A 21671-nucleotide genomic window follows, 5' to 3' on the forward strand; every position below is an offset into this window, starting at 1 on the left:
GAGTAACCGCTTCCTGCTTGACTTACAAGGTGAGTAAAGGGAGCTGGAGCTTTAGTCCAGACCCTCCTCATTTTTCCCAGCTGACTGCAGAGACTGACCTCCTTCTCCTATGAGCCTGACTGGGTAAGGGACAGGGCAGACCAGGTCCCAGCACGGGGATGGAGGGATGAAGTCTCTAACTCATGCGCGAAGGATGTGGAGCCAGAGGAAACACCACCAGAAGCCATCTCAGGAAGAAGTGCAGGATCAAACCTGAGGCAAATATTCCACCTCCCTATTACCTGACATCCAACCTTGCTGATTTAATGCAAAGTCAATCGTTGGAAGATTGGAAGGACTCCTGAGGATTCAAGGGTGTACAGCATTCCAGGCTCAGGAGAGAAAATGGATTGTATCACTTCCAAGAAACTATAGGCAGAAAGAAAGGATAGCTAAGCCCTCCCTGTCCCCATTCTGCCAAGGCTTTTGCCACACCCACCCCAGCTGAGCCCCTTGGATACCAGATGCCTCTTTAAGATGACTGGGGAAACGTGGCCGAAGCCAGATTGCTTCCAACAAGCTGACCCCACAGACACACTCAGTTCCTGGAGGCCAGAGTGAGGATGGAGACTAAACTCAACGCCCTTCACTGCCACTCCACATCCCCTTACAGAGGCTAGCAGTAGCATTTTCCAGCCATGAAGTAATTTCATCTCCTCCAGCTTAGGCCTCGGCCTCAGAGTCCGGAAGCCAAACACAATCCTTTCAGTAGAGAAAAGACGGAAGCAAAGAGGACAACAGAAGACACACCCAAATAAGGCAGGGTACCAGCTCTGAACTGTTGCATAATGGAAAGAGGAATGGGTGGGCAGAGGAGGTGCCTGGAATCACCATCCTTTAATTCATTTTTTTCTCTTCTTAAATTTTCATTTGGTAAAAATTTCAAACTTACAGAAAAGTTGTGAAAATAAAAATAGAAAGAATACCCATATACCCTCTAAACCCAGATTCACCTATTAATATTTTACCCCATTTGCTTTATTTGTATCCTCTATATATTTTTTCTAATTAGATATTTTTCTAATTAAATATATATGTTGAAAAAATACAATGTAGATAAATTATATTAAAATATATTTTTACATATTTAAATTATAAAAAAAATATTTTTTGCACCATTTGTATGTAAGTTACATACACTATGGCCTTTTACTCCTAAATACTCCAGTGCATATTCCCTAAAAAAAGGGTAATTTATTATATAACCACAGCACAGTTATCAACTGTAGTATATTTAGCATTGATACAATACTGTAATCTACTGTCCATATTGCAATTTTGTCAGTTGACCCAATGATGTCCTTTAAGCATTCCCCCCCTTCCACTACAGGACCCAGTTTAGTCCTGGATATTGCATTTAGTTGTCATGTGTCTTTAGCCTTTTTTAATGTGGAACATTTTCATAGCTTTTCTTTGTCTTAGTGACATAGACATTTTTTTAAAATCCAGCCCCCTATCCCCTGACTTTAACATAACGTTCCTCATTTTGGGTTTGTCTGATGTTTCTCCATAATTAGGTTCAGAGTATGCATTCTAGGCTGCGATATTGGATGGGTGATGTTGTGTCCTTCTCAGGGTATCACTTCCAGATGCACGTGTCCACCTGTGCCTCACTGGTGACGTTATTTTGATCACACAGTCAAGGAGTTGTCTTATTTCTCCTCTGTTTAATTACTGTGCATTTTTTTCTCCCTCACAACTAATGAGCCATCGGTAGAAAGGCAATTTAAGGCTGTGCAAATATCCCACTCCTCATCAAAATGTCTCCCTAGCACACTTTCCTGACTTTGCCAGAGAGCTAAATGAGCACCGCTGGCGCCACCTATGGGGCTTCTGGCACACTGCAACAAAGGGAATGGGCTGTGGACCCTCCCTCACTCCTGCCACTTGCCTGGTGCCCAGGAGCTTTTTTGGCCTTAGACATTTTGAAAGAAGAGCTTTTTGAGACTTGAGTCACAAGGCTTGAGTTCTAGCTCTGACATCGCCACCAACTCATGAGGAAACTGGGACAAGTCCTTCCCCTTCTCAAGACTTCAGTGTTCCCAGTAAAATGGGAAGTTGGATGACAAAGACCTGATTTCATTCATTCATTCATTCAACAAATATTTGTTGAGCAACTACAGGCACTGTTCTAGGATCTGGGCAAGACTTCTGCTTTCAGGGAGCTTACACCATATGAGGGGTGACCTAGACAATGTAAGAAAACAAATTAAGGAAATGGATAAATACACATAGTAGTAAGCGCTATGCTGACAATAAAACAAGATTGTGAGCGTGAGTGCCTGGGGTCCACTTTAGGTTGGGTAGTTAGGAAAAACTCTCGGAAGAGGGGTTTTGGATAAGACATAAAAGATGATATTTGAAATATACCATGATAAAAGTTTAAAAATACATATAAAAGTATTTGTATAAGTATAAAAGCAGTACAGCATTTTAACACCAAAGTTTGGGAAAAAGACAGAAAAATTATGCATAATGCTACCACCCTAATATATTTTAGGATAATAACATTTTATATATTTGTATTTGTATCTTTTTTCTTTTATTTTACATATAATTCTGCTTTGCTTTTTTCAATTTAGCATCATCTCCTATTTTCCATGTTGTTATTCTAGATGCAAACATTGCATGCCTCATATTCCATTTGTTAAAATTATTTGCTCTTTTTCCCTCCCAAGAACAGTTCAATAAACATCCATGTCCCCTTCATCTAGATTTACCAATTGTTAACTTTTCGCCACATCTGTTTTACTTCTAATAATGTAATATGTAGTTTTTCTACCCCTGAGAGTTAGTTGCAGACATCATGATCCTTTGTCCCTAAACACTTTAGCACGTACCACCTAAAAACAAGGACTTTTTCCTCTGTAACCACAGCTCAAAGTATCGCTCTCAGGAAGCTTAATATTAATACAAATTATCAACCCGTATTAAAATCTCCCCACTTGTCCCAATAATGTCTTTTCAAATGAGCTCGATAATTATTTTAACTGATATCTCTGCTTTCTGAAATACTTGAGAGGTTTCTCAAGCCAGAAGAAGTTTAGAACTTCTTTCTCCCTTTATGTATCTTCTGACTCTGTTGGATTCCTAATTCAAACAAAGGCTTTGAGAGTCTTTGTCTCAGTTCAAGTATGCCTATAGACTCTTTAAATATCATTTTTAATTATATCATATTAATTATCTAACCATCTTCTATAGGCTTTTCATTGTTTCTAATATTCTACCATTACAAATCTTGATCACACCTAAAAAGTAACATAAAAATTAAAGATAAAAAGTAATAATAACATTAAAAATAATAAATCCTAATATCATCAAATATCCTGAGTTTTCGTCTTTTCCCAATCATCTCATAATATTCTTTAAACCAGGATGCAAATAAGTTCCATACTTTGCAATTGTTTTATATGCTTTTTTAAGTCTCTTTAGTCTGTAGGTTTCCCCCCATCTCTTTTTTTTCCTTGCAATACATTTGTTGAAGAAACCAGGTCATTTGTTCTGTCATTGATCACAGACTGGATTTTACTGATTGTATCCTTGTGATGTCATTTTAAATGTTCCTCTGTTCTTTGCTTTTCCTCTCAATTGGGAACTACATCTGTAAATTGGTAGTTAAATCTAGAGACTTGATTAGATTCAGATTCTATTTGTTTGGAAACACTTCATAGATGATGTTGTGTATCAGGAGACATGTAATGTCTGGATGTCTCTGTGATATGGGTAACCTTGGATGGTCACTGCCTAGATCCATTCATTCACTGGGGGTTGGAAAATGGTGATATTCCAGTTTACCAACCCTTCCATTATTAGCTTGAAAACTTCTGAAAGAGATACTTCCCCTTGCAAAAAAGAAGAACAAAGAGCATTGCTCACCACCCAGTTGGACAAGGATTAAGCTATCAGCCACAGCATTCTTAAGATGCTTTTCCCCCTAACTCTCCTTCAGACTTGCTGCCTATATTTTAAAGAACAGGATGTGTTCATGCAATAAGAAGCAGAGAGCTGAGTTCTTCCCTAGAGAGAAAGCTCCCCAATCTACTCTTCCCCACCTTGTGTCTTAACGATGTTGGAGTCTGGGGGTGAGAAGACCATGAAGCATGTTCAACCATCTCCACTCAAAAAACACTCCAGGACACAATTACTGGTAAAGAAAAGTGCTATCTTTTAATTTGTTCTAGAATGTGTAGGTCCTTATTAAGATCAGTGACACTTCCCCTTATCATGTTCCTCCCTCATGCCCCCAACCACTTTGGATCCAATGGCCACTTCTAGAAAAGGCCTAGGAGGAACTCACCCTACATAGCCAACGAAGGGGTGCAGTTTGAGGAATGGGTATATGGCTCCAGAAGCAGCACCAGCTACTAAAGACTTTCCTCAAAGCAGCTCATTTTGTCCTGTGAGTCCCTTTGCCCTGCCTTGGTCAAGACTCCCTAGCTGTGAACTGCTCCAGTGTTCCCTTGTTCCCTGTGTGGCCTGAGCTTTAGAATTAGAATCACCATTACCATCTCTAGAGCTGTAGAGCCTCTGAGAGAGCACTGTTTTCACCATCCTTCCTCCCCACAACTTTATAGATGGGGAAACTGTACCCAAGGTCACACAGTTCACAACTGTCAGAGCCAAAATTTTGATGCTCAGCATCTCAAATCAGATATCTTTCTACCATACCCTCCTGCCTCCAAGAAAACAACCGGCATCTGCCTCTAGCTCCAGGAACAACTGGAGCAAGCAGGTGGTGGTGACCAGAACAGACGGAAAAGACCCGGCTAAAGGGGCCAGGCTGACCCCAGCTGAACCCCAAGCAAGTGATGAATCACAGCACTGCCCAGTTTCCCTCCGTCAGAATGTTATCAGCGGCAGACACCCACCCCTGCCAGGATTCTCCTCCTGGCTAGCAGAACTGAACCATGCATGGAAACATGCTTACCGAGATTCCAAGACCTTACGACCAAGGCAGGCTCTAACTGGCATGAGGATCCTGGTGATGAGCTGCCCACCAGCTGGGTAATCCAGCTCACCAAATTCCTTCTTGGTAAGATCCAATCCACATTCTTGGGCTGATTTACATAGGGCCTCTTAGCAAACATGGCTAAAATCTGTCTCTGTGCTGCACTGGGAGAGACGGACAGAAAGAATCACAGATGGTGTCCTCCCAGCAGAGCTCATACACATGCTTGGCATGAGGAGAACTGAGTCCAGGAGAAGAAATGAACTCAAAGAGAACAGGCAGACACAGAGGGCAGGGAGCAGGGGCAGCTGTGCTCCCTCCTGCCTATCCTACTCCTGAAGAGGAGAGACCACAGAAAGCTGCAGATGTGTCCCCCTGTCAGTATTTCAAGGAAGGCTCAGCCTGTGTGGCTGAAAGGTAAGAGGAATCCAGAGAATTGTGGAGTCATGAAAGCCAAGTGAAGAGGGTTTTTCAAACAGGAAGTGGCAGATGATGTGAAATGCTGTAGAGAGTTCAAGACAGTTGAGGACAGAAAGGTATTCGCTTGATTTGGCAACTGGGTGGTCACTGGTGACTTTTATGAAAATCTATAGAGGACTGGAAAGTGATGAAGAAGAAATCAATGAACAGATTTTTTTTTAAAGAAACTTGGCTATTGAGGAAAAAACTGTAAGTGCAACAGACTCTAAGAAATTCTGTTTTAATCTTGGGGAGAACTTTGTTTGTTTGTAAGCTATATGGAGGTAACCAATGGAGAGGGAGGTTGAAGACCCTGGAAAATGGGAGCAGTGGGATATGCAATGGAGCAAAGTCTTGGAAGACATAGAGCAGGATTCAAGAATAGAGCACCAAACAGGAGCAACTGGAAAGGCGCTGAGGAGGGATACAGACACAGAGGGATGGGAGGGGGAGAGGAGCACACGGACAGCCAAGTTTTTGCTTTAGGGCCTCTCTTCTGTGAAGTGGGCAATGAGGCCAGTCATTTGCTGACAGCAAAGATGAAGGGCATGGATAGAAAGCAGAGTAGTAACAAGTCAGAGACACACCAATCAATACTGAGAGCCCAACTGAGACTGTCAACTCTGAATTTTTCATGCTTAGGAGCCCATAAAAAGGGAGCAAAAAATAGGTTGATGCAGAAAATGGAGAATGGTTGATAGTTTCAGCAAGAGTTGGAGGAGATGAGGAAGTTCAGGATGCTGACAAAACCATCAGTGTGTCCTGGGCCATGGGTTTAGGCTCAGGAGAGGAAGAAGTCCAGGAGAAAGCTGAAAGACTGGGAGAACAGAAAGCTAAGGTCTTGGAACCGGGCTAAAGGAGCAAGCAATTTATTTAATAGCAGTGCAGGAGTGGGAGAAGAGGAAGCATAGGGGATGGTAATCCAAAAAGAGCAAAGTCTCAGTTCAGGAGTTCAGAAGAGAAGACTATAGGTGACACCATGGAGTGAGACAGAAAGCAGAGCAGAGCCCAGGAACAAACAAGGAGAGGTGTAGGTCTTAGAGGCAAGGCAAAGACCTGTTGCCAGAAATGGGTACAGAGAGCCAGAGTCCGCCAGGGTTGATGGTAGGGTCTTCTGTGGAGCAGAGCCTATCTGGTGGCTGCTGCTAGGGAGGGGGTACCTGCAAAGACAGGCAGGGTGTGTAGTTGGCAATTGCTGGAAGTTAGGCAAGGCCAACCTACCCATTTTCTAGAAGAGTGCACTAAAATCTCCTTTGCATCAACTGAAGCCACTCCGTTCTTCTGTTTCTCAGTATACCCAAGAAACCCAATTTCTCTTCTAGGACTGCATTCTGTACCATAAGAATCCAGAATTCATTGTATTTCCATTTCATGACTTTGTCAATGACCAAAGGACTTATCTGACTCCACAATGGGGCCATTATGGGAATAAGTCAAAAACGGGATTAGCTCAAATGTTAGCAAAGAGCCAGTGAAGTCAGTCACTCAGCTAGTAGCCTTTTGTTCAACTTCTGAAACATCATGTTGTTTTCTGCATGCAAAAACAAAACAAAACCAGCAGTTAAAACACTGGTGCTAAGTACACAGGAAAAGCCAGGGAGAGGGCACTGTTGTGGGGTAACCAACGTAGGGATGGTGGGCCGGAGCTTCACACCCTTGGAGGAAAGGACACCCTACCTCCCACCCCTCCCCCACTGCTCAGGTGCCTAAAGGGAGCTTCTCAGCATGCAGGGTCTCTGCAGTGGGAAGGGAATATGTGACTCTCTACCACATTACTAAGGTCCCCTGGCCCAGCAGGCTACACTCAAGCTGGGAACTTCACTGATAGAAGTGAAGCCAAGCACTTAACTAGGTATTTTCCTTCATATTTGTGGTTTCTAGCTGGTCTTGGGGAAAGATGTCAGTTGGGTTTGAGCCTGTCATAGCCCTCACCCAGCTGCCCAACACAAAACACTGGTGAAGCTCATTCAGAGAAGGTGTGAAGGTGGGCCACACAAAGGAAAGATGACCAAGAGGAGGAATTAATGAGGTAATTACAGAGAGAACCTTGCCAAGCCAACTAAACAGAGAAAAAGATTTGAAAATTGAAAGGGAAGTGGTCAGAGCCCAAACCGTAAAGTCATGTGAGCTCCAAAGAGTAGAGGGTTACATGCAAAGATCGCCTGGCTACTGGATTATTCAAGACCTAGTTACCCCAAACTAGAAAACAGGATTATGGAAGTTCATCTGCTTAGGAGAGCTTGGCATGTGCTGGTGAAAGAATGGCAAGTCAGTGGGCACAGTCTGCTTTGAAGTGAAGATGCTCTCTCAGCCTGGGTGGAAAAGAAACGAGCAGTTCCATCCACTCACAAGGAGAGAAGAAATGTTTTCTCTGATCAAAATTATCCCATTAACAAGGGCCCTACAAATAAACTGCACCTCTTAGCAAAAGTAAAGCCATGACCTACGGCTCCCTTGAAATTAGCTAAGCCATGACAGGACCAGGGAGAGCCGTCCCCAGGCCAAGCCAACATCAGCAATAGGTTCCCTCTCAACCAAGCCCTTGCTCGTGAAGTGGCCTGACCCCCAGCACCTGCCTATGCCTTTTCCTCCCAAACACCTTGCACAGACCACAGCAATCCATCCGAGATGCAGCCTGGAGCTCCGCTCCCATGCCTGTGACCTCCAGAACACTTCTCTCTGCATTCTAGGAGAAATAAAGGCCTGAAGTTGCTTCAGGGTCACCAAAGGACACCAAAGAGGCTTCTCGCCTCTCAGTTTTCCCCTTTTCCACGCCAGACAGAACTTCCACGAATGCTTAGGTCTGGCTCCTGCTGGTCCCTCTGGCCTTCTCCAACCTCCAGCAAAAAAAGGGCTGCCAGCAGAGTCTTGGCTTTCTCTGGGCTGTGGACAGCCTGAGGGCAGGCGAGTCAGAGGACTCACTTCTGATCTTTGGCTCTGTGAAGTGGAGAAGCTGAGAATTAGGATCTCTACGCAGGAGGAGAGACCCAGCAGAGAGAGCTGGTTGTGGGTCATTCTCCTTGGCCTGGAACCTCTGTATGTGAAGCAGACAGCAGCTTCCTCATAGTTTTCCCAAGCAGAACTCAGGGTCTGGACCTCTGAATGGACATAATGAAGGGGTGGCCGCCAACAATCACTTCTAAGAAGCAGGTTCTGAAACCAAAGCAGTGGCACAGATGGCAGGCTCTGAAGTTAACATCTTAAGCCTGCCAGTGAAATCGGAGCCTAAAGATGTAAGTGGTCTCTGCATAGCCACCCAGCCCCATCAAGAATGCCATACCATCCAGAGCTTCACAGCGGCCACCTAAGTCAGCATCAGGAAAGGGGGCATGAAAAACAAATACCCTGAAAACCGTTAGAACCCGAATAGACACCAGTGGAGACCTATGGCCTCTAGAAGCCTCATTGCCCTGTGCAGGGCAGGTGCCTCTGTCCGAGCAGGCCAAACAAAGGCAAACAGTGACAGTCTTTGGCTGTGCTGGGCCAGGGATCACAGGCCTGCCATATGTCAGAACCTCTCTCCCTTCTTTTACCCTCTTCTGGGCCCAGGAGGAGTTCAGATATATACATTGCTCCTGAGCCCTGCACACTGAAAGGTGAGAAATGTCGGCCTTCCTCAGCAGAAAGAATTCACCAAGGAAGTTTGGTCCTTCCGAGCCTAACTGGGCTTGGTCTTGTCAAGTGAACCCTACACAACTGATCGTTCTGGTAATAGGGAACACCCCCCTCTTTGCTGTTTACTCTCTGTAGTGGATGCACTATGGCTCCCAAATAAACGCTGTAAGATGCAAACGGCAAAGAAGGGCACTACAAGCTCAACAAGACTTGTCTCACATCCACAATCCAAAGAGAATGAGCTGAAAGGTGGGGAGGAGTGGTCAACAGGACGGGGCGCCAGCTGCCGGAGTACTTGGTCTCCTTCCAGCCCTCACACCTGGGAGATGCTGTTGGCCAGGCGGAACGACACTCTTTTTGCTCTTTCATTCTCCTGAAAGAAGAAAAAAATATTTGGCATCAGAATGGCCCAGTGTAGGGTTTATCAATGTGAAAAGACCAACTGTCCAGACTGGGATTCCCCAGAGCCAAAGTGTTTTATTCCACTCCAGGAATGCAACAGCAAAACTCACTGAAGCCACTAAACACTGTGTGCCAAGTGCTGCAAACCACCGGGGATGGCTAGTCAGATCCTGGCACACAGTGGGAAGGCAATACATTTCAGCAGAATTAAATAGCACTGAATCGATGTTTCAGGTCTGCACAGGTGAGACCAGACAAAAGGTCAGATTAGATGTCTTTCCTGCAAGCAAAACCTCTCCTTCCTTCTCTACACCAAGGGGCTGAAAAGACTCTCCCTTTCTCCCAAACCCAAGTTGAGATCAGGCACTGAGACCAGGTCCTTCTCTTCTTATGGGCATCACAGTGTGGAGTAATCACTGCACTGAGCTGGTCCTGCTGCACTGGTCCTGCTGCTAATTTTCTGGGTGGCCCTGGGCAGGTACCCCCATGTCTCAGGGTTCTGAGCCTCAGTGGTCCTTGGAGCTGATGAGCCCTGCACTGCCTTGCCTTTGTCTGAGGCTAAGGGGTTGGAAGTGAGGGCTCATTGTCACCACTCTCTTGTGCCACCCAAACAGCTTCACTTCAGGTTACTCTGTACATGCTGCGTGGGTGCCCCCTGCCAGCCCAATCACCCACCCACCTGCCTGCCAGCTGGCAGCACCTCCTTACCATATGTCGCCGCCGCCTCTTGGGCTGGATGCCCTCCTGCATGCAGTGGGGCCATGGAAAGCCCTGGGGAGTGGAATACCCACTCTCACTAGACACCTCTTCAGAGTCTGAGTCCTCCTGCCTTGGCTGAGCAAACCGTTTCTCCGGGTAGATCTCCTTCAACCAGCCCTCAAAGAACACTTCCAGGCAGCGGCCTGCCTCTGCAACCTCTGAGTCGGGCTGAAGGGGGAGGAGAGCAGTGATGGTCTGGCCCCCTTCCACCAGCCCATCTCTTCCAGGCGCCTCGAGAGCTATACAGAGAGCGCAAAGCCTGCCTGGGTCTCTGGGATGTCTGGAACTTTATATTTTCTCCTCAGGGCCCAGGATAACCAGTTTAGTATCAGCTCTTAAAGCAGACGTGACCCTGACAGTTACCCACAGATGGCCAGTCACTAGCAGCCCCCATATTCCTCCTGAGTCCACGCTGAGGCCCCGATGTGGGAAAGAGCTTATAAACATTCACTGCAGTAGGCCCCAGGAGGTCTGCTCCCAGCTCCTCCTGGCAGCCCAGGCCCGAACCAGACACTTCTGTCCAGCCATGACAGTCTTGGGGTCACTGGAAATAGGGGAGAGGGAAAACAGGGAAGACATACATAATTGAACTTAGCACAGTTCCAGAACATGAGGCGGACGTCTGATACCACCTCCTCCGGGGTGGTGTAGTGGGCTGGGTCCTTCTTCTGCAGCTTCCTCCGGATGATTGACAGGTCCATGGGTCTCTTGATAATCTGGTAGTAATGCCGGGCCTTGCGGGAGGAAAGAAGGGGAAGCAAATAGGAAGAGAGAAGTAGAGGAAAAAGCGAAGGATAAGAAGGAAGGAGAGACAGAGAATGAGTTGGAATGGAAATAATAGAACATAAGACAAAGGCAGCAAGAAGAAACGTGTGGAGGGAAAAGACAAAGAGAGAGGGAAAAGGAGGAGTGGTTTACATGTCAAGTCAGGTCTGACGCAGCAGCAGCTGTTGGTTGGGGGGCTGTAGTGGCCATGGCCCCCGGGTCCCCTACGCCATGCACAAATTACTCCTGCTTCCAGTGGCCACGCTCTGAGCCCACCCTGGGCACCGCCATGATCTGCTCCAGGCCCAGGGCGCTCTGAGCAGCAAGTCCAGTAGCCGGCAGAAGCAGTGAGGCTTTCCTTACCAGCGGGCTGACAGGCTCGTGGAAGGGCAGGCTGAGGCTGTTGCAGCACAAGGACAGTACCAGCTTCTCACACTTCTGCAGAAAGCAGAGTTGGCAACCGTGTTACTTTGTTCTGGCCCCGCCTCAGTAAGGACTAACGATAGCGACCCTGATGGCTCTGTCCCACAGGGTACAAGTCGCTATACTAAGGCACAGTTCAGCCTCCCAGGCCAGAGGAAAACAGCTGGCAGAAGAAAAATCGTAGTGAGCCCCCATAGGCACAGCCCAAAAGAGAGGTATCCAGAGAGGCCTCTCACCCCCCCAGAAAAGACTCAGCTCCCATGGGCACAGGCAGGCTGCCCCAGAGACCCCTCCCTACCTTCTGGTCATACGCGCTCAGGCCAGGAGGGGCCCGCACTCCAGGCTGGTTATAGCGGGCGTTCTCGCAGTCGTACTCCATCTCAGGCTGGCTCAGGCTGCGGCACAAGGTACACACCCAATCTCCCCTGAAGAGGCAAGTGAGGCCAAGTTAGCCCTCAGCACATCGCCCAGAGCCCCCTCCCTTGTCCCACTACCCCAAGACAAGCTTGGGGGGTGGTGACATGAGAAACTGAGTCCCTAGCCCTGCCCTATAGAAAATGGCTTCCTAGCCACAAGCTTGAAAGAAATTTAGTAACTCAGGATTTAGTGAATCCAGAAAACTAGGAGTTACCAGGGGCTGGGAGAGGGGTAGAGGGACAAATCTGGACAGGAGGAAGCTGGGAACAGAGGAGGAAGGGAAGCATCCACCTGTCTGTGTGCAGAAGACACAGCTATAGCGCCACGAAGTCACAGACCTGTAATTCATGCAGGCCCAGAGAAGGGAGGAAGCCCACTTGAGGGAGCTCTGTGGGCCTGGCCTGCGGTTGGCATGACTCACCCTGGGAAGCTGAGCAAGGCTGGCAAGTGGCAGGAAAGGTGGTACACTTTGGGGCAGCGGTCACAGCACAGCAACTCTCCCCCGTTGAGGCACACAGCACAGAAATCCTCATTCTCTATTGGTACTGGGGGTCCCTTCTTGGCTCCAGGGGTTCGAGGAATGAGCCTGTGTTCTTCAGGAGATGCACTCTCCACTTCTGGTGGCCGCTGCCCAGCCAGAGATGTGACAGTGACCTTTCTACCCCCCAGGTTTGGGGCCTGGATGGCATCAGACAGGTGGTCCTGGCTGACCTTGGGGAAGAAGTGAGTCTGAGCAGTCAGGGCACGGCACCAAGTTGTGGAGGGAGGGAGAGGAAAGATGACAAGCCCTGGGCACCGACTTACTCCAGGACCCCAAGACAGCCAAGCCCCAGGAACACCAGGACAGCTCACTCCTAGTGCGCAGCTCACAGACCACTTGTAGCAGGGTACAAGGTCTGGCCAAGCTACAGCCCCATTCAGAGACTCAGAACAATGCCAGAGCCAGAATTCTCCCAGTAGCAGAGAGGAAAGAGAGGCTCCTAGGCTGGGCCAAGGTTCAAGGAGAAGGCAGAGAAAAGTGGTACCTTAATGGACATGCTGGAGGACTCAGTACCACATTCAATGATCAGCAGGAAGCTCCCATCCTGCTCATTCTTCTGTGGCTTCAGCTTGAACACAGGCATCTCTCCTGAGGAGGCAGCACAGATCTTGAGCCGCTCCAGTCGCACATAGGGTATCTTGGGCTCACTATTGAAGGGTCTAGGGCAAGAACGACATCCCTGGGTCTCGGTGGGAGCCTCCTCTGGCCCCAACCTCTAAGTCAGGCTCATCCATGATTCCACAACTGAATTGCTGCTCAAGATCTCCTCAGTCCAACCCTCTACAGGCCCCTATTCCACCCTGCTACCAGCTCTGCCTGGCCGGGTCCTGCCAACCTCTGGGAGCCCTTTGATCAAAGAAGGGGGGTCCCCGAAGAGGGAGGACTGCACACAGACTGCGTGCCTCACGGCGCAGGAGCCAGGACATCCTCCCACAACCATCCCAGACGCCCAACCACACACCCGACCCCAGGGTCTGGGGGTTGAAGAAGACAGCTGCAGGCAAACGTCTGCTTCTAGTTAAGTCATCAAGGATGCTCACTTCCTGTGCCAACCTCCCAGGACATGAGGTTGGAGGGTGAGAGAGGGAGGGTGGGCCCAGCGTCTGTTACCTGATGCTCTGGTTCCCTTTTGTACCCGGGCCTAGGGCTCCTTGTTCAAAATTCTCACACTCTAAGGCAAAAGACAAACAAATACACTTATGATAACACACCCTGTCACCCACACCTTCTACTCATATCTGCTACTCATGCTTTGGCCACACACCTGTCACACCATTGTTACCAACACTGTAATCACTCATAGTGGTGACAATCCTACCATATCTCCCCTTCCTGAGAGGGGAAGAAGGCCACTTTCTTTTAAAAAGATAAACACAGGTAACACTCAGAGGCTGCCTGGGGGTGAGGGCTCGGTCAGGTGCCAAGGGGCCAGCTTCTCACCTTCAAAATGAGCTCAGGAATCACTTGTTCCCCATACATACACTGGTGTCACCTGCTCTAAGGAGTCATTCTGTCCAACCCCTGCCTTTTCAGCCAAGTGCTGGGATTTCAGCACAGCCTGAGAATCCAGCTCACCCTCCAGGGGCAAGAGGCCCCCAGGAACCCTCCCCTGAGAAGTGCAGTCTGTGTAGATGGGCAGGGAGCAGTGTGGGGAAAGAGGAGGACACTAGCACTTACTGAGCGCCCACTCGGCACCAGGCACTGTCCTGAGCACTTTCCATGGGCAAGCAGGGTTCAAAAATTTAAGTGCGGGCTTCCCTGGTGGCGCAGCGGTTGAGAGTCCGCCTGCCGGTGCAGGGGACACCGGGTTCGTGCCCCCGGTCCGCGAAGATCCCATATGCTGCGGAGCGGCTGCGCCCGTGAGCCATGGCCGCTGAGCCTGCGCGTCCGGAGCCTCTGCTCCGCAACGGAAGAGGCCACAACAGTGAGAGGCCCGCGTACCGCCAAAAAAAAAAAAAAAAAATTTAAGTGCTTAAAATTCGGGGTTACATTATTGTGTAGTTAAGAAGAACCAGTATGAGGAAAAAAACAGAAAGATTGTTTCATTTTCATCTATTAATTATGTAGGAAATAGACTGATCATTACACACTAAACATTTACGAATCATACACTGAAATGAGAAGGCCCCCAATGCTCACTAGGCAGTTGCTACTTCCCAACTCCCTCACTTTCTCCAGAGGGAAGGAGCCTTAGCCTAGCCGCATTTGAGAAGGGGTGTGGGTAGCTCAGAAGAGAATCAGAGCCAACCTCCACCAGTCCACATTCCCTTTACTGTGAGGCACAAATCTACATTAATGCCAGGTGCAAGGCAAATTCTTGTTACTACAGAGTAAGTCATCAAGTGATTTCACTGTAGTTATTTGTCCCAATAGCCTATGAAGTAGCTATGATTAGCCCCATTTACAGAGAAAGAAACTCACTCAGAAAGGTTAGGTATCTTGCCCAGGTTCAAACATAAAGAGATAGAGCAGGTCTGCTAACTTAGATCTATCACACTCCAAAGTCCGACATGCTCTTTCCCCTAAAATATTTTGCCAAGGCTAGCCCTTCTGGAATGTGCTTTTCCTGCTTCCCCTTACCTATAAGCCAGACCCCCGAAATTCTGCATGGGGAATTTTACAAGGAGGCTGATTTCTGGCCATGCCTGGATCAGTCATGGCTACAGTGAGGGAAACAGAACAGACATCAATAAGTCAGTTCTGGGGGAGAAGTGAATTTAGCCCGAGAGAAACACTGCTCCCTCAGGCTCAGAGCAGCTCTGCTGACCTCTGTCTCACGGCAGCGCTGAGCCCATCTGCTCAAGTGTGTGGTCAGCACGAAAGGCAGGCTGCTGAGTCTCACCTTCTGGGCTCCGGTACTGCTGCAGGGCCACGGATTTGTTGACCACTGGGACCAGTGCAGGTTTTTTCACAGAGAGGTTAATTGGCTCCTCCAGTTCTGAGGGGATAGCCAAATCCTTGGAAGTGTCCGGACCAGGGGCTGTGGGGCCTTGTCCCAGAGAGTCAGTGAAGCGGGTAGAATCCTCACTTTCCATCTTTCAAAAGTGAAAGGCCAACAAGAATCAAAGAAATCAGACGTTTTTCCTGTTGGTGGTCACAGAGCTGTTAAGCTAAGGCCAGAATAAAGCCTTCAGGGGCTACCCTTTTGCCCAGCGATGAGCAGAGGAAGTTGAATGGCATTTCGCCAAGACCTACCTTATACAAGGCATTCCCCAGGGAGGGGTCAGCCCCATCCCCAGGGCGCAGGCTCCCTGCATTTCGGCCAGAGCCAGGACTGCAGCTGGATCCGGTTTCCGACTGCATGTTAGAAGCCGGAGGCACGCTCTGCAGAGGACAAGTTGCCAGGCTTGGTACAGTGTGGGTGGGACCAGACATCAGGCTGGGCCCAGTCTGAGAGTGATCACTTGCCAGGCTTGTGATGGCCTGGGAGGGATCACTCATCAGGTTGGGCATGGAGTGGGGTGTGCCACACACAAGGCTGGGCATGGTCGGCAGGTGACTGGCTGTCAGGCTGGGCATAGCCTGGTTCTGACCGCCCACCAGGCTGGACACGGTTGGCGAGGGGCCACTCAGCAGGCTTGGTACCACCTGGGGTGGGGCAGCTGTCAGGCTGCTCGCACTCTGGATCTGTGGCTCTAAGGTCCTCGCCAGCCTGGTAGATGACAGTTCCATCTCCAGTGTGTTGGAAAAGCCCATGATGCTCACAGAAGTGGAGTGCTGCAGGAGCGAAGAAGACAGGGGACAGTCAGGCTGTTAGCTAGCAATGGTGGGAGGGAGAGGACAGATGCAGCCCACAAGAGTTCCATGCTCAGATCTCACTCTGCCTCAGAGTCTCGTAGCTGCAGGGAACGCAGACAGCACAAGAAGTCCTATTTCCATTGCCCTACACCAAGGAGGTTGGTGGGCTATGACACAGAGGCAGGCACGGCTGAGGACACTAGTGTGCATGCATGTATGCATGTGTGTGTGTGTGTGTGTGTGTGAGAGAGAGAGAGACAGACAGACTGACAGATGAAGAGAGGGAGAGAGAGAGGGACAGCCTACCACCTGACCTGAGGGTGGTACACACTCACACATACACACACACACTATCAGCCACATCCTTCACCCCCTGTCCAGTACCTAAGCAAAGGGTCAGACTGTAGGACTACCCTCCCACTTCACATTCCCCTCTGACTACAGCACTAGTGGCCTCTCTTCCCTTCTGGGGGTCCTACAGGATAGTTTCTGCTACATAAAAATGGGAGGAAGTTCAGAAGGCTCAAACCCTGATCTGCTGCAGACATTCTCTGAGATAGTGCCAAGGCTTGGGGAGCCCCAGTCAGTCCTGGGTAACCTGGGTCAAACTCCAGAGCCTTCTCACAGCCTTGTTCAGATCAACTCCAGCACCACCAGCATCAGATTGAAGACTTTGACCAAGAGACGTGAAGGTCTTTTCTAGCCCTGCTATACCTGCCAAAGACATTCTAAACCAGATGCAGAGAACATCAGAGCAGCTAAATCTTAATATGGACAATCTGGACAACCATTGGATGAGGCAATAATATTCCAACCCCCACAATTCCTTTCTCGTTTCTAACTGCTTGGTGACCTAGGCAGAAGAGACTTAAAAGCTTGATAAAAAGAAGTTAAAGACATAGATACTGCACTGAATCCATTTCAGTTTTTCATGTTGGAGAAAGAGATTTGATGGAGGGGAGAGGGTGGGAAGACCTGTTCTAAATGCAACATTCAGGAATTTAAAAGTTTGATATCCTTGCCTTTTTTTAAGACAAAAGATATAATAATTTGACATCTTTTGAAAATCGAAGGGGAAACAAGGAGTAAATATTTCTAAGTTTCCAAAATCAGTGTCATAAACCTGTCATTCTTTTTCCCATGAATAAGACATTCAGATTTCCACAGGAAAAGAAATACTTCAAATACCCTCTCAAGTTTCCATATTAAGTTAGTAAAGCTAATTAACAGTGAAGAAAAGACTGTCCTCACCTCAGTGAATGTCACCCTAGTCACCCAGTTCTTCAAGCTGAATCCTAGGAGGAAGACAACAGTAGAGCATCCTTCCTCCCTCACCCAAGCTAATACCAGACCTCATCAATTCCACCCCTTAAACATCTCTCAAATATTCCCACTATTCCTCTCTGCTGCTGGTGTCCTAGCCTGGGTTACACATTCATATTTTTCCAGACTACAGTAGTGGTCTCCTCAGTGGAGAAATAGTTTCAAAACACAAATCTGAGCACATCAGTCCTCTGCATAAAACTGTACTGCGCTCCACTGAGGAAACGCTCAACAAGGCTCCTAAGGCCTTGATGACCTCTTCCCTGTCCTGCTCTGCAGCCACAGTCCATACAACAGCTCTCTCCTCATTCTCTGAACTCCAGCCACTCAGACAATTTTTCAGTTCCTGAAACATGCAACCTCTCTCTTCAGACAGACTGCTTCTTCTGCAGGGAACATTCTCCTAGCCCTGCCCCTGTTCCACTTACCTTCTGAATTCAGCTCACCCGTGAATTTTCGCTCTAACCCAGACCAGCTCCCCCCTTTTATGCTCTCATAACTCCTGGACCTTATTCTCATAGCCCAATCTGTGATACCATTTGGTTAATATCTATTTCTCCTACTAAGCTGTAAACTCCATTAGAGTGTGGACTTTGTCTGTTTTGCTTATCCACTGTATTTCTAGACGCAAGAGCAGTGCTTGGCTGAATAAATGAATTAATGAGCTATTCACTAAGCTCAAAATGGATTAAAGACCTAAATGTAAGGCCAGACACTATCAAACTCTTAGAGGAAAACATAGGCAGAACACTCTACGACATAAATCACAGCAAGATCCTTTTTGACCCACCTCCTAGAGAAATGGAAATAAAAACAAAAATAAACAAATGGGACCTAATGAAACTTCAAAGCTTTTGCACAGCAAAGGAAACCATAAACAAGACCAAAAGACAACCCTCAGAATGAGAGAAACTATTTGCAAATGAAGCAACTGACAAAGGATTAATCTCCAAACTTTACAAGCAGCTCATGCAGCTCAATAACAAAAAAACAAACAATCCAATCCAAAAATGGGCAGAAGACCTAAATAGACATTTCTCCAAAGAAGATATACAGATTGCCAACAAACACATGAAAGGATACTCAACATCACTAATCATTAGAGAAATGCAAATCAAAACTACAATGAGGCATCATCTCACACCAGTCAGAATGGCCATCATCAAAAAATCTAGAAACAGTAAATGCTGGAGAGGGTGTGGAGAAAAGGGAACCCTCCTGCACTGCTGGTGGGAATGTAAATTGGTACAGCCACTATGGAGGACAGTATGGAGGTTCCTTAAAAAACTAAAAATAGAACTACCATATGACCCGGCAATCCTACTACTGGGCATATACCCTGAGAAAACCATAATTCAAAAAGAGTCATGTACCAAAATGTTCATTGCAGCTCTATTTACAATAGCCAGGAGATGGAAACAACCTAAGCGTCCATCATCGGATGAATGGATAAAGAAGATGTAGCACATATATACAATGGAATATTACTCAGCCATAAAAAGAAACAAAATTGGGTTATTTGTAGTGAGATGGATGGACCTAGAGTCTGTCATACAGAGTGAAGTAAGTCAGAAAGAGAAAGACAAATACCGTATGCTAACACATATATATGGAATCTAAGAAAAAAAAATGTCATGAAGAACCTAGGGGTAAGACGGGAATAAAGACGCAGACCTACTAGAGAATGGACTTGAGGATATGGGGAGGGGGAAGGGTAAGCTGTGACAAAGCGAGAGAGTGGCATGGACATATATACACTACCAAACGTAAAATAGATAGCTAGTGGGAAGCAGCCGCATAGCACAGGGAGATCAGCTTGGTGCTTTGTGACCACCTAGAGGGGTGGAATAGGGAGGGTGGGAGGGAAGGAGACGCAAGAGGGAAGAGATATGGGAACATATGTATAACTGATTCACTTTGTTATAAAGCAGAAACTAACACACCATTGTAAAGCAATTATACTCCAATAAAGATGTTAAAAAAAAATGAGCTATTCACATTTTTTTTAAAACAACAACAGTGCATGACTGTTTATTCCACAAATTGTAAGCCAAATGAATAGCAGCTTAGTTCTACTAACAACTAAGTCTATAAGTTTCTCTAAAATAATGCCTATTTTTAAGATTATTTATTTATTTATTTATTTTTGGCTGTGGTGGGTCTTCGTTGCTGCGCGCGGGCTTTCTCTAGTTGCAGCGAGTGGGGGCTACCCTTTGTTGTGGTGCGTGGGCTTCTCATTGCAGTGGCTTCTCTTGTTGCAGAGCACGGGCTCTAGGCACGTGGGCTTCAGTAGTTGTGGTGCGCAGGCTCTAGAACACAGGCTCAGTAGTTGTAGCGCACAGGGTCAGCTGCTCCGCGGCATGTGTGGTCCTCCGGGACCAGGGCTGGAACCTGTGTCCCCTGCATTGGCAGGCGGACTCCCAACCATTGCGCCACCAGGGAAGTACCTGCCTATTTTTATATAGCTAAAATTTATTGAGAATTTATTATACACAAGACAATTTGCTAAGTGTTTTACATATATTTCCTCACTTAATCCTCACAACAAACATTAAAGGGTTGTGAAGGTTAAAAGAAATAATCCATGGAAACATTTAGAGCAATGTCTGGCAGTAGGTACTCAATAAGTCCCAGCTGCTGTTGCTGCTATTATTGTTATTGCTATTATTGTCGTAGCCCTAATTTTACACCTGAGAAAAAATGAAGCTCAGAAGGGCATCTGCAGTTTTTTATGTTATTGAAAACATAATTTTATAAATCTCCATTTCTCTTTGTTTGTGTTCATGAACTTGCATCCAGGGACCTTACTAAAGTCACTTTGGGATTTTCTGTGCATATAAATCATGTCGCCTGTGACTACTGAGTTTTATTTCTCCCTTTGCTTACATTTGGTTTTCTTGCCTTACTCCACTAGCTAAGACTTCCGGTATGAGGTTGAATAGAAGTAGTGACAGTAGCCATCCTACTCTCATTCCTAATCTCAGGGGGATCCTTTCACTATTCACCACTAAGTACGATATTTGACATAGGATTTCTATAGATTTAGAATCCATATCTCTGGCACCAAAGCCACACTCTTCATTCTGGTCTGCTTGCCTCTGCCCCTCTCTGTGCTCACCCTCTTCCCTGATCTCTCCCACATTCTGTTCTTCCATCTCTTTGTCCTTCCTTCACCTGCCCTTTGTCTCTCTTGACCTTTTCTCTCTTCTTCTCCTCTCTTTTTCTTTCTTCTCATCTTTTTTTCTTCTCCCCCAACGCTTTTCCCTTATTATTTGTTTAACTGCTTTAATAAAGCTTATATTTTCTACACTTAATTTTTAGTTTTAAAAGTAGATGAGCTAAATACCCTTTATTTCTCCAAAGAAAAGTTTGCTTTTTATATGTTTCTTGGTATTTCAATGGTCTTCAATAAAAAGCCTTCAATTTGCTGTATAGTCTAAGTCCCAAGATAAGAAAGGTGAGGAGAAAAAGCAATGGGGGGGGGGGGGAATGCTCAAACCAAATGGAATAAAGTAGGCATAGAGCCCAGCTTAAGGGACTGAGGCCAGAGGCCAAGGGCCATCTCAAACATGCCCTGGCCTGCATCCCTTGGCGTCCTCTTGTTGTCCTGGTAATGCACTAACATAACTCTCTAATATACTTTATTTCCTTATCTTTGGATAAGAATAACCAATGATCATTGTATTCCCTTTTGTAATAGAGGACTGTCTGATCCTTTGAGCTGGACTCTTTCACCTTTCCCTATCTGACATGTATATTTAATGCAGTCATCTCATCTACATAGATGACTCTCAGTGAGGTCCTTGGTGCCAAGCATTAAGAGCACCAAAATCCCTCTGGGACCATTCTGAGTAATAATAGTCAGATGCTGTATGTCACAAGACATGCACAAGATTAAATCCCCAAACACAAAACTTTCCAGGTTAGGGGTAGAGATCACATTTGTATGATACCGACTCCCCTTTCCTGATCACTTATTGCACATCATGAAATGTGAGTTAATATAATGATAGAGAAGAGAGGGCATGCAGATTGAGCCATGGAAGAATTGTAGAAACTCTGTTGCAGCTTATGTTGAGCTGCACCTGCTGGACCTGCTCCCACAACACCTAGCAGACGGCATGAGGTCGGTAACATGTCCTAAGATACTGAAGACTAGACTGGTCTCTTTCCTGTCCATATCTACAGCCAATCTCAAGGAGGCCAAGGCTATCAGTAAGTGGTGTAAAGAAAGCTCTGGTA

The 21671-nt window shown here is 46.9% G+C and overlaps 1 protein-coding gene across 1 annotated transcript in view; it reads right to left on the reverse strand.

Annotated features, from left to right (window-relative positions):
• Nucleotides 1-8903: 8903 nt before the first annotated feature.
• The window catches only part of TRIM66 (tripartite motif containing 66), a 56284-nt gene continuing 43516 nt past the window's right edge, over nucleotides 8904-21671 (reverse strand). The window contains exons 12-21 of the mRNA XM_082845235.1: nucleotides 15564-16085; nucleotides 15211-15403; nucleotides 13479-13539; nucleotides 12853-13027; nucleotides 12249-12538; nucleotides 11709-11835; nucleotides 11351-11425; nucleotides 10804-10956; nucleotides 10172-10390; nucleotides 8904-9434 (exon numbers count right to left, since the gene is read on the reverse strand). Of these exons, the coding sequence (XP_082701361.1) occupies nucleotides 9375-9434; nucleotides 10172-10390; nucleotides 10804-10956; nucleotides 11351-11425; nucleotides 11709-11835; nucleotides 12249-12538; nucleotides 12853-13027; nucleotides 13479-13539; nucleotides 15211-15403; nucleotides 15564-16085 (1875 nt within the window). The 3' untranslated portion in view covers nucleotides 8904-9374. The remainder of the gene's footprint in view (nucleotides 9435-10171; nucleotides 10391-10803; nucleotides 10957-11350; nucleotides 11426-11708; nucleotides 11836-12248; nucleotides 12539-12852; nucleotides 13028-13478; nucleotides 13540-15210; nucleotides 15404-15563; nucleotides 16086-21671) is intronic.

The sequence above is a fragment of the Leucopleurus acutus genome, assembly GCF_964270905.1.
Source record: "Leucopleurus acutus genome assembly, chromosome: 8".
NCBI lineage: Eukaryota > Metazoa > Chordata > Mammalia > Artiodactyla > Delphinidae > Leucopleurus > Leucopleurus acutus.